The 12,057-nt window shown below is 44.4% G+C and overlaps 2 protein-coding genes and 1 long non-coding RNA gene across 6 annotated transcripts in view; 2 read left to right on the top strand and 1 right to left on the bottom strand.

The window, feature by feature from the left end:
* The window catches only part of LOC121110340, a 51,169-nt gene extending 44,300 nt beyond the window's left edge, over nt 1-6,869 (top strand). The window contains exon 2 of the long non-coding RNA XR_005858741.2: nt 3,505-6,869. This is a non-coding gene — a long non-coding RNA (uncharacterized LOC121110340). The remainder of the gene's footprint in view (nt 1-3,504) is intronic.
* RBKS (ribokinase) overlaps nt 1-8,295 on the bottom strand; it is a 64,997-nt gene extending 56,702 nt beyond the window's left edge. For both annotated transcript variants that reach the window (XM_040698196.2, XM_419471.8), the window contains exon 1: nt 8,135-8,295. Coding sequence is in view for 1 of the 2 variants with exons in the window: in XM_419471.8 (XP_419471.4) it covers nt 8,135-8,184 (50 nt within the window). In the remaining variant the exon portion in view is untranslated. The remainder of the gene's footprint in view (nt 1-8,134) is intronic.
* BRE (brain and reproductive organ-expressed (TNFRSF1A modulator)) overlaps nt 7,974-12,057 on the top strand; it is a 164,899-nt gene continuing 160,815 nt past the window's right edge. Inside the window, exons 1-2 of one of the 3 annotated variants that reach the window (XM_015283708.4) lie at nt 7,974-8,126; nt 11,543-11,700. In XM_015283708.4, the coding sequence (XP_015139194.1) occupies nt 11,573-11,700 (128 nt within the window). In that variant the 5' untranslated portion in view covers nt 7,974-8,126; nt 11,543-11,572. Of the gene's footprint in view, nt 8,127-8,577; nt 9,622-11,542; nt 11,701-12,057 lie in introns of those variants that run through there. The other 2 variants (NM_001008458.2, XM_046938812.1) reach the window with 2 other exon arrangements.

The raw sequence follows: 12,057 nt of genomic DNA, 5'->3' as shown, positions 1-12,057 counted from the left end.
TATGCTATTGTGCATCGCTGAGGCAAAATTACATCTCTCTGTAGCAGAAATTAACACAAATGCTTCACTCCTGATGTTCTTATTGGAAAAATGGTAACTAAGCTTTTATTCCAGCACGTAATTGGGCACAGCATTTTGAGATTTGCTTCTAATGCTCTGTCCCAGACTATTTAAGCAGAGATTTTAAGAGAGTTCAGTTCTCTTATGTGGGAAAGCAGGCAGGATGAAAAGTGCACAGGAGTCGCATACTTCTGTAATTAAAATACATAACCATAACATGGCAACAAATTTTGGCTCATGTTGCAATATTTAGACTGATGACCTCCCTTCTCTGTCAATTTTTTCCTCTCTATTCTTCTTCTTTAGAAAATTCTACCTTCTTGACTTAAAAATTCTGAAGTATTTGAAGGGACGAAACAAGTAATGCTGTTAACCTACCATGTGCATCTTCCAGCATAAGCAGCTGTTATAACAGTGGACACTACGCTGTAAACGAATGAACTTTCCTTTGCCATCAGTGTTGAAACTGGCCTCCGCTGTCACCAGACAATGCGAAACCACATACATACTCAGGAAGGTTCAACAAAGAGATTCAGCTAGTGATAGCTGGCAAAGAAGGCACCCATTAAAAAGATGAAAAGACTGATAGGCACATTGCTTTACTTTTGTGGGTAGTGTCTAATAGCTTACTGACCTCGAAAGGGAAAAAATGCCAGTCTCGTGAGACTATAAACTTGTGGTGCTGTGAATCAAACCAGTGAGTAGCTCTGAACAACGCGGAACAAGGAGCACCGTGGTGCTTCACATGAGTGCTCTTTGCATGGCAAGAACACAAGATGGAGTAGCTGATTTTTCTTCTCCCACTTGGAAAATACACCCCAAAAACTTATCACCTGCTAGGATCAAAATGTTTCTGGATTCATTTACTCCATTACCCAAGTGAACTCTCTAGAGAATTAAGCAATAGTTTCCTTGCCTCACATGGACTAAACCTAAAAGCTTGGTAAACACTAGTTTTATCTCACAAACCATAATTTTTAATTGCTAACACACATAGGAAGGGCATAATCCTCCACTGATGATATCATAGTCTACTGCCATGGAAATGACTGCAGTACCATAAACACAGGTTTAAGATGACCTCATTTCAGTAGGAAAGAGGGAAATTTCAGTGGAATGTGAATGACATTGGGAATAAGCACAGAAAGATACCTTATAGTAAAAAAACCTCTCTTACTTGTCAGTTAAAATATGGAAGATGAAGGCAACAGCTGAAAGAGTGGCTGAACAGCACAGGCGCTCTGCTGTCCAAACGCAGCCTCTGAACTGCTGAATACAGAGAGCCCTCTGAACTCATGTCAGGGTTCCACTCCATAAACTCACTGCACCAGACAGGAGCGAAATCCCTGCCCTGACAGGCTTACAGTTTAACCACATGAGCATGAACAAAGTATGGCTATGAGAATACAGGGTAGGATCACAGAACAACATTGTAGCTGGAACCCTTCCTAGAATGAGTAAGTGCTTCAGAAGTGGGAGGAAGAGAACCGTACAGTCTCTTGAAGCACACAAAATAACATGAAGTCAGACGCAAATTCAGAAGTACAATCTCAATGTGGCAAGTGCTAAGCATCTTGGCATCGGCTCAGGAAAATACATACGTTTAACCTTCAGCTCTGAAGTAATCTGAGAGGCGTCAAACAACTTAAAGATTGGAAGTTGAAATCTGTGTGCAAGCTTTGTGTTGCTGAGTGCTGGGAATGCTGAGCGCTGTGTAGGACCCTAAGATGAAATGAGAAAAGAAGTCTGGGCTGAGAACAGGGAGTGGAGAAATGCAGCAGGCGATAATGATCTCACTTAAGTAGAACCTTTCATCTTAAAGGATCTCAAAGCAATTTACAAACTTAAACAGACCAGACACTGCAGCTGGTAGGAACAGAAGCAGACATCTGGGAACTCATTCATGGGAAGGAGGAGGTAATAGAGGACTTACTGGGTGCCGTATCTTCCAAAACGCTGTTGCTGGGAGAAGATAGCAGGACTAGACCAGAGCTTTTCCCTAAGCCTAGCCAAACAGCCATGTGAGAAAACTGCAGAAAACAAGCAGGCAGCCAGAGCTGGCAGAAAGAGAAGCAGAAAAACAGGGGCTCTCTGGACAGCTGGGGAGCTATAGCTGTTAGGATTGTAGTTCCCCTGCCTTTTTTACTCAGCTCCACAGCTTCTTCACACTCGCTGCTGTAAAACCTCATGCCTATCATTTTGCCCTTTCAAAACCTTACTCAAGTTTCTCTCCACCTTTTCTCTATCTTTCTACAAAGCTGAATCCCTTCACTTTTGGTCCCTGAACTCCAAAATCTTTTCCAAGCGCACAGTAGGGCAAGCAGTGCTACTTCTTGATTACTGGGAAAACAAAGAAATTACTTCAGATATGGCATTTATATAGTACAGACCTGACTACAGTACTGTTAGGAGCATTCTTTAGCTCAAAAGCACTACTAAATACCTATGATTAAACTGAACTAGGTAAATATAAAAATTAAGAGTCATATTAGTTATTGCTGAAATGAAGTTTCTTCTGGAAGGAAAGACATTCATCACCTAATTACAGTACACAGTAGATTAGTATCCAGAATAAAGACACCAAATGAAAGGGCAGGAGATTTCAATTAAATGGAATCCAGAAAGCGACTCTTTTATTCCACTTAGATTAAAAAAAATAACACAAAACCCTAAGTTAAAAGACATAGTTTAACATCTAATTCATAGAATCATAGAAACATAGAGTTTCCCAAGACTTTTGAAACTTCCACGTTTCCAATAAAGAAGGGGGGAAAAGAGCATTCATGGCTAAGAGCCAAAGACAAGTGTAGAGCAGGTGTTCAAAGATGCCCAGTCCTTCTCAGACAGGACCCACAGCATCCTCTGCTACACAAACAACAGTTTGTTTCAGAAAGTGCCAGCTGTGATCAATGGTACACTGTCTCTTCGTCGTGGTTTACAAACTTGGCTGCAAATGCAGCTCTTGTAATGGGTTAAAAGAAGTCATTGGTGGCCTCAGCTTAGATATCCTGTGTTTTTAAGTAAAATCCAGCCAGACATTTCCCCATCTTTTCTTCTTCAGTATTTTATATATATATATATATTTTGTTAGAAGAACTTTGATGGAAGCTCTTCAGGAGTGGAGTGTAATTCCCAATAGTTTTAATACAGTAAAACATTAAACTGTGTTGCATCCTAAAATAAGCACTTCACTCCTATTTCAGGGGACAGAGACAATTTCACATCAGTTTGCAACGCTGGAAAGCCTCCTCTGACATGAATGAGCTTTGGATCAATCAGGTCCTACATCAGATGAGCAGAGTCAGAGCTATTTTGGATACTCAAAACTATATTTGTATAAAACAATTTTATTCCTTCAGTTTATTATTGAGAATTTCATCAACCCGATTTTTACTGTCTTTTTTTTTTTTCTTTCTTTCTTTTTTCCTTTTTTTTCTCCCTAAGATGCAGCTTTCTTCCTGAAAGGCGAAAGAAGGCAAAGGGGAATTGTTCTAAACCATATTTGAGGTCCGCTATAATTGGGGCAGAACAACAAAGCACAGAGCCTGCACATCCTACATTTACTATACATCCAAAACTTTGCTAGCTCAGAGAAGAAGACAAGGCTCTGAAATCAAGCCCAGATTTTTCACTATTACATAAAGCAAACAATTCACAGATGACACATTCTCTCATGCCTTGATGCCTTTCTCTGGATCCAAAAGATTAATTTCCTCAACTGGACTAAGCTTGTATTCCTTCACAGTTGTGCTTTCCCATGCTGCTGGCAACAGCAGATTGACTAGAATGAGGAGTGGCTGCTGCAGGGGAAGCATTACAGATAAAAACAAAAACACAAATGGAATGGATTTGAAGGATTCTAGAACACTTTTCTCTGCTGCTAGGAGAAGCTGAAGAGCAGAAAAAAAATATGAAAGAACAGAAACGCTGAAACTTGGTGACTGCATGCATGAGAAATGGTGGAAATGAGAACATGTGAAAGACCTGGAAACAAAGCAAAGTTGTATGGGAGACCTTCCCTGCAACCTCAAAAGAAACATAAGAAAATTCCTTTCCATATTCCTGCAAAAAAGAAAAAGGCTGAAATTAGTGATCCAGCCATTGCACAGAAAGTACATGCACTGCTTAAGATTGTGGATTTCCAATGAGACAGTGAGTCGTTTATTGCAGCGGTTCAGCACAGAAACCACCAGGAGAGGCTTAAGAGGAAGAAACAGAATCTCACTCACTAACGGAGGTAACTTTGCCATTCTGCAAAAACAGAGGTTGTGCTCTGTTAGCGAAGGTGATTTGACACACCCAACAGGCTCCTCGGGGATGTTAATTCCAGACATGCATTTGTCACTGCTGTTCAGTCTGGCAACGTACTACTTTGTAGCTCAGTGCTTTCTCCGCCAAGTCTTCTTTCAGCGAATGCCTTCAGTCGGTTTGCTTGTTGCAATGACAGTGGTTACAAGAGGGGGCCTGAAGCCCTACCTTCCAGTTCTGTTCCCTACAGGAAATAAGCAATCTGAGAGAAGGATTAAGGTCCACCAAAAAACCTAAGACTTCAAATTCTGAACATCCTAACAAACATCATTTTCCAGCACTTGGGCTGTGGTCTCATTCTCTTGAATTCAAGTGAAAAAACTGTTGCTGTTGTGACTATCTAAAGACTTTTTCCATCTTACATTTTGTTCCTTGCTTTTGCTGTTTTCAATTGCCATGCCAAAGTTTCTCCTGTTTATTCTAATTGTTTTAGTGTGTCTGACTCTCATTGGTTTATATGTTTAGTCTTGTCCTGATTTAGTATGAATTAAAACACCACTGCCACGATCAGTCTGCAAATATGAGTCAGAACAGAAACTATTTAAATAATACTATGGATGGTACCCGTCTGGCTTGATATCTAGATCATATAGAATAATGCTGTTTTTGTTTTCTGCTACTGTTGTCTGGAATTGCCGATGAAGTGTTGATTGTGATTGTGACCACAAATATGTTTTGTTCCTGGTCCTGTTAAGCCAGAAGAGTGTGGTTTACTGCATGTATGTACGTGAGGTTGTTTTGATTATACTGAATTCACTTTAAAAAACCCACATTTTGCCACTGCAGTGCTACAGGACAATGAGAAAAGAATTTCCAATGAGAACAGTATTTTAAAAGCAAACCACTGGGCTCCTTCCCTTTAAAAGAATCTTAAGGGACGCTACTCTTTCTTCTGAATTTAATTATTTCTCAAAATTACATGTGAATGCTGTCTTCAACAGAAGGTCGCCTTTCCTTCCCTTCTCATTCATTATGTAAGACCTAGCAAATTTCAGATTGCATATTTCACACAGAGGTTATGCTTCTTTAAATTGCTTGTTTACTGTGTTGAGTAAAACTATTACACGGCAACTTCTTTCATTTGGTGAATCTGGTCACCATATGTTCAGTGGTAGCTTCAGGCTTATCATTTGGATTTTCAGTACCTTGCCTCTGAAGACCTGGGAATGCTTACCACTAAATGTTTGCCACCCTCAGTTTCTAGTTTTCCAGAAAGAGAGTGAAGACTGTATTCTGGTGGGCCAATACTGCACCCCGTCAGTGCCTCCGGCAGAGCCTCAATCAGTACGCCTATGTTCTAGGAAAGACGGGTTTCAGTTCTAAGCAGTGAATAAGACTATCAAACACAATGTGCCCAAAGACGTGTCTGACCTCATAGTGCATGACTCTCATAGTTTATTCAGTCTCTTCAAACGGGTGATAGACAGGCATGTAACACATGAGCACTGCTCTCCATGTCTTTTCCAAACTAAAACAGCAGCATAAATGACAGACAAACTCAAGAAAACCTGAAGTTCTTTTGTTCCTGCTGAAATGAACCCTAGCCTTAAACCTACGCTCCCCCTACACTGCAGACATAAAGACAGTCAAGAGAGACTCCTAGCATGAATTCCAACCCGGTAGTTTTTTAATAAAGTTTGCTTATCATTCCCTTTTTCATAGCTTTGCTCCTCACTTAGAGGCATCCCAGACCACAGCCCAACGTTTTCAGGTAATCTGACCAGGATTTTTAATGCTGGCTGCATTCAGACTCTGTCTACGTGGGTACTAAATGGAGATTTCAGCCTGATTAAACACTTGCCAGCTAAATTTAAACCCATTCTTTTTCCTGGTTTATGAAGTGCCTGAAATCCTATGCTAATAACAAAGCGTGAAGCTATCCATTCTTTTTCAGTTGAATCAAATCAGCTTATCACTAATAAAAAGCCCTTCACTGCTCCTTAAAGCAGAGGCTAATAATGGTGAGTCAGATACATTCTTGTGATAGCATTTGTTCAGTTAAGAAACCCTCTCAGCTGACTGAAAAGCGAAATAGCTTTTTTACAACCACTTAATCTCACTGTAACGGCATCTATGGCTGCAACCCACGGTTTAATCTCTAGTTACAGTATGCCCAGTTAATAAGGTTTCAAACAAATGACTGTATTTCCATCACACCAAACTTGAAGCCAAGAAGCATAGGAGCTTTCTGAGTAGTTTTTTTTTTTTCCTTTGCTTTGTTTTTGTTTAACTGTCAAGAAAACACCCAAACCCATGGCTGGCAGTAGTGCTTAAGCTGGCAAAGTTTTGATGATTTTTTTTTTTCCACATTTTAGAGTGACAGGAAAAGAACTTCCTGAGAATAAAGGGCCGTGTTTTGTGTTTCAGTATAATGTCACAAACTCAGACCCACATAATGTCAAGCTCAGTTCTACAATATCTTACTCTGACCTCCAAGATAACTATTCTTCTTTTACCAAGTGTATTCTGCAAACCACATAAAGCATTATTTTTTTCTGATATGGGTTCTATGATTATTTAAGAGTTTTTGCAAGGCAGGTCTATGCCTACATTGCACTTAGTCCTCAGCATAATCTTCTAATCATGCATTCTACGCTTTCTTGCTCCACAGGTGTCAACGTAGCTGCCTCTTGATTGAGGAACTGTGTTTTTAACTGCAGAATTCCCAGTCCCTGGAGGTGTTCAAGGAACATTTAGATATTGTACTGAGGGACCTGGCTTAGTGGGAAATGTTGGTGATAGGTGGATGGTTGGAGTGGATGATCTTGGAGGTCTTTTCCAACCTTGGTGATTCTATGATGCAGTCCAGACGCAAACACTTTTAAATCCTATTTCAACCAACTCTGCATACATAGTTTAAAACCAGATGTGTTTAATATAGTGCAAATAAAGGACTGATTTGCAAGTGTACTGGGGCCAAAAAGGTCAGGCAGTTTGGATTAGTATTTTCATCATTGCTGACTTCTGCAATTTTGTTTGAATTCTCCTGTTATTTAGTATTAGTTATAAACTCGGGCTGTGGGAACCAAGAGCTTTCATGAATCTCTCTGCTTTAATTTTTATTAGAAGCTTGGAAACCTTACCTATGTACAAAAAGAAAGAAATGAAAAGACGATGAAGCCCAAGTACCTAATTCCAAACCCCAAATGCCCAAACGATGAATCAAGAGGAAGGAAGACATTCCTTTAAAAAAGGATTTAATCGTTTGAAAACCCACTCTGGGGTGCAGAGGAGCTAGATTTTGTTAGGGTGTCCTACTTCCACTTCCCGACCTGGATGGTATGGATATGCATAGCTCAGGGCCTTCTCTCTCTGTCAGATAAACAGTGGGCTGCAGCAGCGGGCTTCATTCTACTTTTTCACAGACATAATTTCAGTTTCTTTACAACATTAAGCCTTCATTCTCGCTTTTCCGGCAGAAATGAGTGCTTTGAACTGAGAACGCGTTCCAGCTGATCCCATTTATTTACCTTTCTCAAACCGATTCTGTACTGATAAAGACGATCAGAGCTCACGATTCCCCGGGCAGATTGCTCCAGCCAGGGCGACGCCGCCCTCCCCCCCCCTCCCGGGCACAGCCGAAACCACAAACTCACGTCTCCCTTCCCCCTCACGGCGGAGGCAGCTGACCAAGGCCCGTCTCCCCGTTCCCTGTGCCTCGCAGCAAAGCGCCGGCGGCGGGGCTGACCCTCACGGGCCAGGCAGCTCGGCCTGAGTTCCCTCTGTCCCGGGCCAAGGGCTCCGTGCCGCAGCGCCAGGTACTAACCTGACCAGGTCGGTCATACACGATCCCACCACCGCCACTTCGGCGGCCATGGCGCTGGGGACGGGGCGGACGAGCCAGCTCCGGGGCCCGAACCCTGGACCCTGAGCCCGGCCTCCGCGCAAGGCCGCGCCGCGGCTTCGCCCGTTGCCACGGCGACAGACGGGCGAGAGGGGGCCTTCGGCCAGGAGGGGCGCCCCTGGCGAACGCCTGTCGGGACGCCGCTCTCCTCGCTCCTGCCCCCGTCTCGCCAGCTAATTCCGCACCACTCCGGCTGCAGCCTCCCCGCGGCCCCTCGCCTCCCCCAGTCTAACCCCACGCTGCGCGGCGAGAAGATCCGCCCAGGCGTTGTGGCCGCCGCCAGCGCCCAGGCCCGCGAAGCCCCCGGGGGCCCGGGGAGCCGCGGCGGCGGCGGCGGGGCGCGGAGGCGCGCACGTCGCGCGGCGGGGCGGGAGCGGGGGCGCGCACGCCGGGCGGGGGCGGACGGGACGGGCGCGTGGCCGCGGCCGTTGCTAAGGGGCCGCGCTTCGGCCGCCGTAGGTATGGCGGGGCCGGGGCCAGGGCTAGAGCGCGGGCTCGGGAAGGGCGGGCGGGAGCCAGCGCCCCTGCTGGCCCCGGGGGAGCGGCGGGCGGCCCGGGTTCTGCTCCCGCCTCCTCCGCCGGCCCTGGGGCGAGTGGGGGGGCCGGCCAGGAGGCGGCGCGGGGCCGGGACCGGCACCAGCAGCAGCACATCCCGGGGCGGTGGGCCAGGCTCCTCGGTCAGCCCCGCCCGCCGCCCCGGGGCCGGCACGTGGCGGCTGGAGTCCCGGGAGCGGCGTCGAGGGCCCGGCTCCGGCGGGGGGGAGCGGGAGGGGGCCGAGGAGCGACGCCGGGCGTCCCCGCCCCGCGCGGGCAGAGCTGGGCTGCGGGGCGGGCGCAGGAGCCTCCCGTGCGCTTTGGTCTCAGCCGTAGCGCCCCTCTGTGCCGCGCTGAACGCGTGCCGCATGTTGTGGCCCAGCGGTGGGGGACGGCGTCCCGCAGCCGGCCGCTTGTTGCCTGTGTGCTCGGCCGCGGCCGCCGGCCGCTGAGTCTGAAAGGGTCCCGCTGCTCGTTTGTGTGCTTCTCGCAAATAGTTGGGTTTGGGAGGGGAAACTGCCTCGTGGGTTATTTATTTGTTGTTGTTGAATTCCCTTGGGTTAATTTGGCCTGTGCTCTGTTCCCAGCGCTGCAGGGCCGTTAAGCTGGGGTAAAGATGATGTCTGTGGGAACTGAAAGTTATGGAAACGATACAGTCGTGTTACTGTTTGTAAATCCCTTTGTTTACGGATCTCTTTGTTTACAAAATAAATCAGTGAGTGTAACCAGTAGTGAGCCTTTAAGCACTGTGTGATAGCGGGCTCGAGATGTAGAAGGTATTGTGGGTCTTAAAGAAGCGATGCAGTAAAGCAGCAGTGCTTCACAGCCCCTGGCACCTTGTGCTGACAGCACCTGCGTACTCCACTAGTGGAAAGGTAAAGAATCACCCTGTAATCCACTTTGGAAGGTGTTTGTTTTCACCTTTGGTCACCACATGCATCTCCACGTGTCACAATTCTACCCTCATCCCTAAGTTGCCTTGAAGGATGTCATATAGTCAGAACTCATGTTGAGGTCTCTGTATGTGAAGTGCTAGGATGGCCTCTATCTCAGCATGCTTTTCATGCTGTAAGAAGGCCTTACCATCAGCCCCGCTGCCTGAAGTTACTTTCCCTGCAGTAGAATAAAACATGGTGGAATATAATGTGCCCAGCGTTAGCCACTCTTGTGCAATATATGTCCTTCTAGTTTAAACTCATTTTTGTCAGCTGTTCAAGCTTAGTTGTTGGTCTTTGCATTGATGTAGGCCAACTCTGAGCTTGTGTTCTCAGTGTCTCTGGGTGAGCTGGCAGTGGGTTTTGATAGAGCTCTAACTAACGGGAGGGAGTGTTCTGAGTGGCCATAGATAACTGCCAAGCAAGTGTAAGTGGCTGCCCATTGTCAGTTATGGTATATCAAACATGTAAGGGGAGCTAGTTGTATATTAATGTATGGATATTCAGTCTTGAGCTTCTATAGCTGCCATAAAGTGCAGGAAGCTGTGTATTAATTACAATTTGTAGGAAATCCCTGGGTATTTTTGTTCACTCAAAAATGCCTGGCCTTTGTTTTACTCAGAGTAGCTAGGATAAGTTCTCCTGAAGACCCATTCATACTGCTTCCATGTGAATGGCTTTCGTAAGAGCAAAACACATAGCTCAAGTGATTAATGATGCTACCTGTTGGAAGGAATTACCAGTTTGTAGAAGATCCATTAGTTACCAACTAAAGATTGTAAGCTGAGTGTTAGGAAAAACAGAGAAATGTGAATACAGCAGTCCATGTACGTTGTTATTTGTGAATGTAGATGAATAATAAAATGTCTGTAATGGCCAGAGTTAAGTTATGGGGCCTTCTGCCCAAATTTGCAGTGGCATTTTTATATTACGCTAAGTCACATGTGGCCCTATTTTATAAAACTCCAAAGTTCAGGTACGTTTCAGGTAGAACTGTAAACATACCAAGAATATGAGTAAACACATTGATAAGTATAGATATATTTAGATAGGTTGCTTGCCCTTCTTTCTTCCACTTCTGCCACAGCCTGGTTTTGCCCACAGTGTAGGCTTTCAGCATGAGACTACTTTAAATTACAAACAAGATCAGCTCTTGCATTTAGTCTAAAAAGCAGCAGGTTCAAGCGTGCTTATGGTGGCCTCACTGCATAACGTCATGCAATTGCAAGTGCTTCTGAAAAAGCTGTGCTTGAAGTTTGTATATAACAGTTTCACAATCTGTTTTGTGACTGTGAATGCCTTTCAGAGCATGGTAGTATCACTATATCACTGATGGGAAAGTCTCTGAAGGAAGCACAAAATGCTCTGTCTAGCTCTTAGTGGAGTGTTGTGAATGTAATACTGATGATGGTTATACTCGCAGTTATGTTACAAATTACAAATGAAAATATGGAGAGAGCAGTTGCCCCACTGCAGTCAGTATTGTAAGTCCAGTTGATGTCAATGGAAGCAGAACAAATGTGGCTTGTCAATTACAGCCTCTAGGGAAATGCTTACAAGAACAGCTAGGCTGTGAACGGTCAGAAGGACCTTCCCTTTGATTTATCTTTCTCCCAGGGATAGGATCTTAATTAAAGGAGCCTATGACTTAAGATTCCTTAAGTTGAGATTGAATTGAATAAATGGATTTCTTTGATCATTGCAGAGGTAGGAGAAAAAAAATTAACTGTGTACGCTTCAATTCCTGATCGCTGGAGTGCTAAGCTTGTTTTTCCTTTGATGTTGGCATAGTGTGTGTGAATTTACACCAAGTAAGTAGGATGTTTTAAAATTGTTTTTCTCCCTTACTATCCCTGTACAGCTTAAGGCAAAAGGAAGGAGGATCACTACAATGTCTCCTGAAGTTGCCTTGAACAGAATTTCTCCTGCTCTTTCACCATTCATTTCGAGCGTGGTGAGAAATGGAAAAGTAGGCCTGGATGCTACTAATTGTTTACGAATTACAGACCTGAAATCTGGGTAAGTGTTTGAGTTCCTTGTTCAGAAAGAATACCCAGCCCCTCAATAACAGTTCAGATGTCTTTTCAGGACTGATTTTTTACTATGTCACTGTGTACTTAAGCATTTTCAATATATCTGGAACTGAAATACTGTCTAGATTGGTTTTTTGTCTTATTACCATTTTGTACTTTGCAGGATTTAATTTGTCACGTTGTTGGCGATAATAATTTTGCTAAAACACTTTCGTTGGTGCCACTTTGTGGTGCTGGTTTTTCAGCAGTTAGATTGTTGTGAGCACATTTTCCAGCTGTTTATCACTTGCTTACTCAATCTTTTCTATAAATTCAAAACTGAAAGATAAATTTCTAAGACCTT

Source organism: Gallus gallus, chromosome 3 (genome assembly GCF_016699485.2).
Source record: "Gallus gallus isolate bGalGal1 chromosome 3, bGalGal1.mat.broiler.GRCg7b, whole genome shotgun sequence".
Taxonomy (NCBI): Eukaryota; Metazoa; Chordata; class Aves; order Galliformes; family Phasianidae; genus Gallus; species Gallus gallus.
This window is presented reverse-complemented; position numbering and strand designations above follow the sequence as displayed.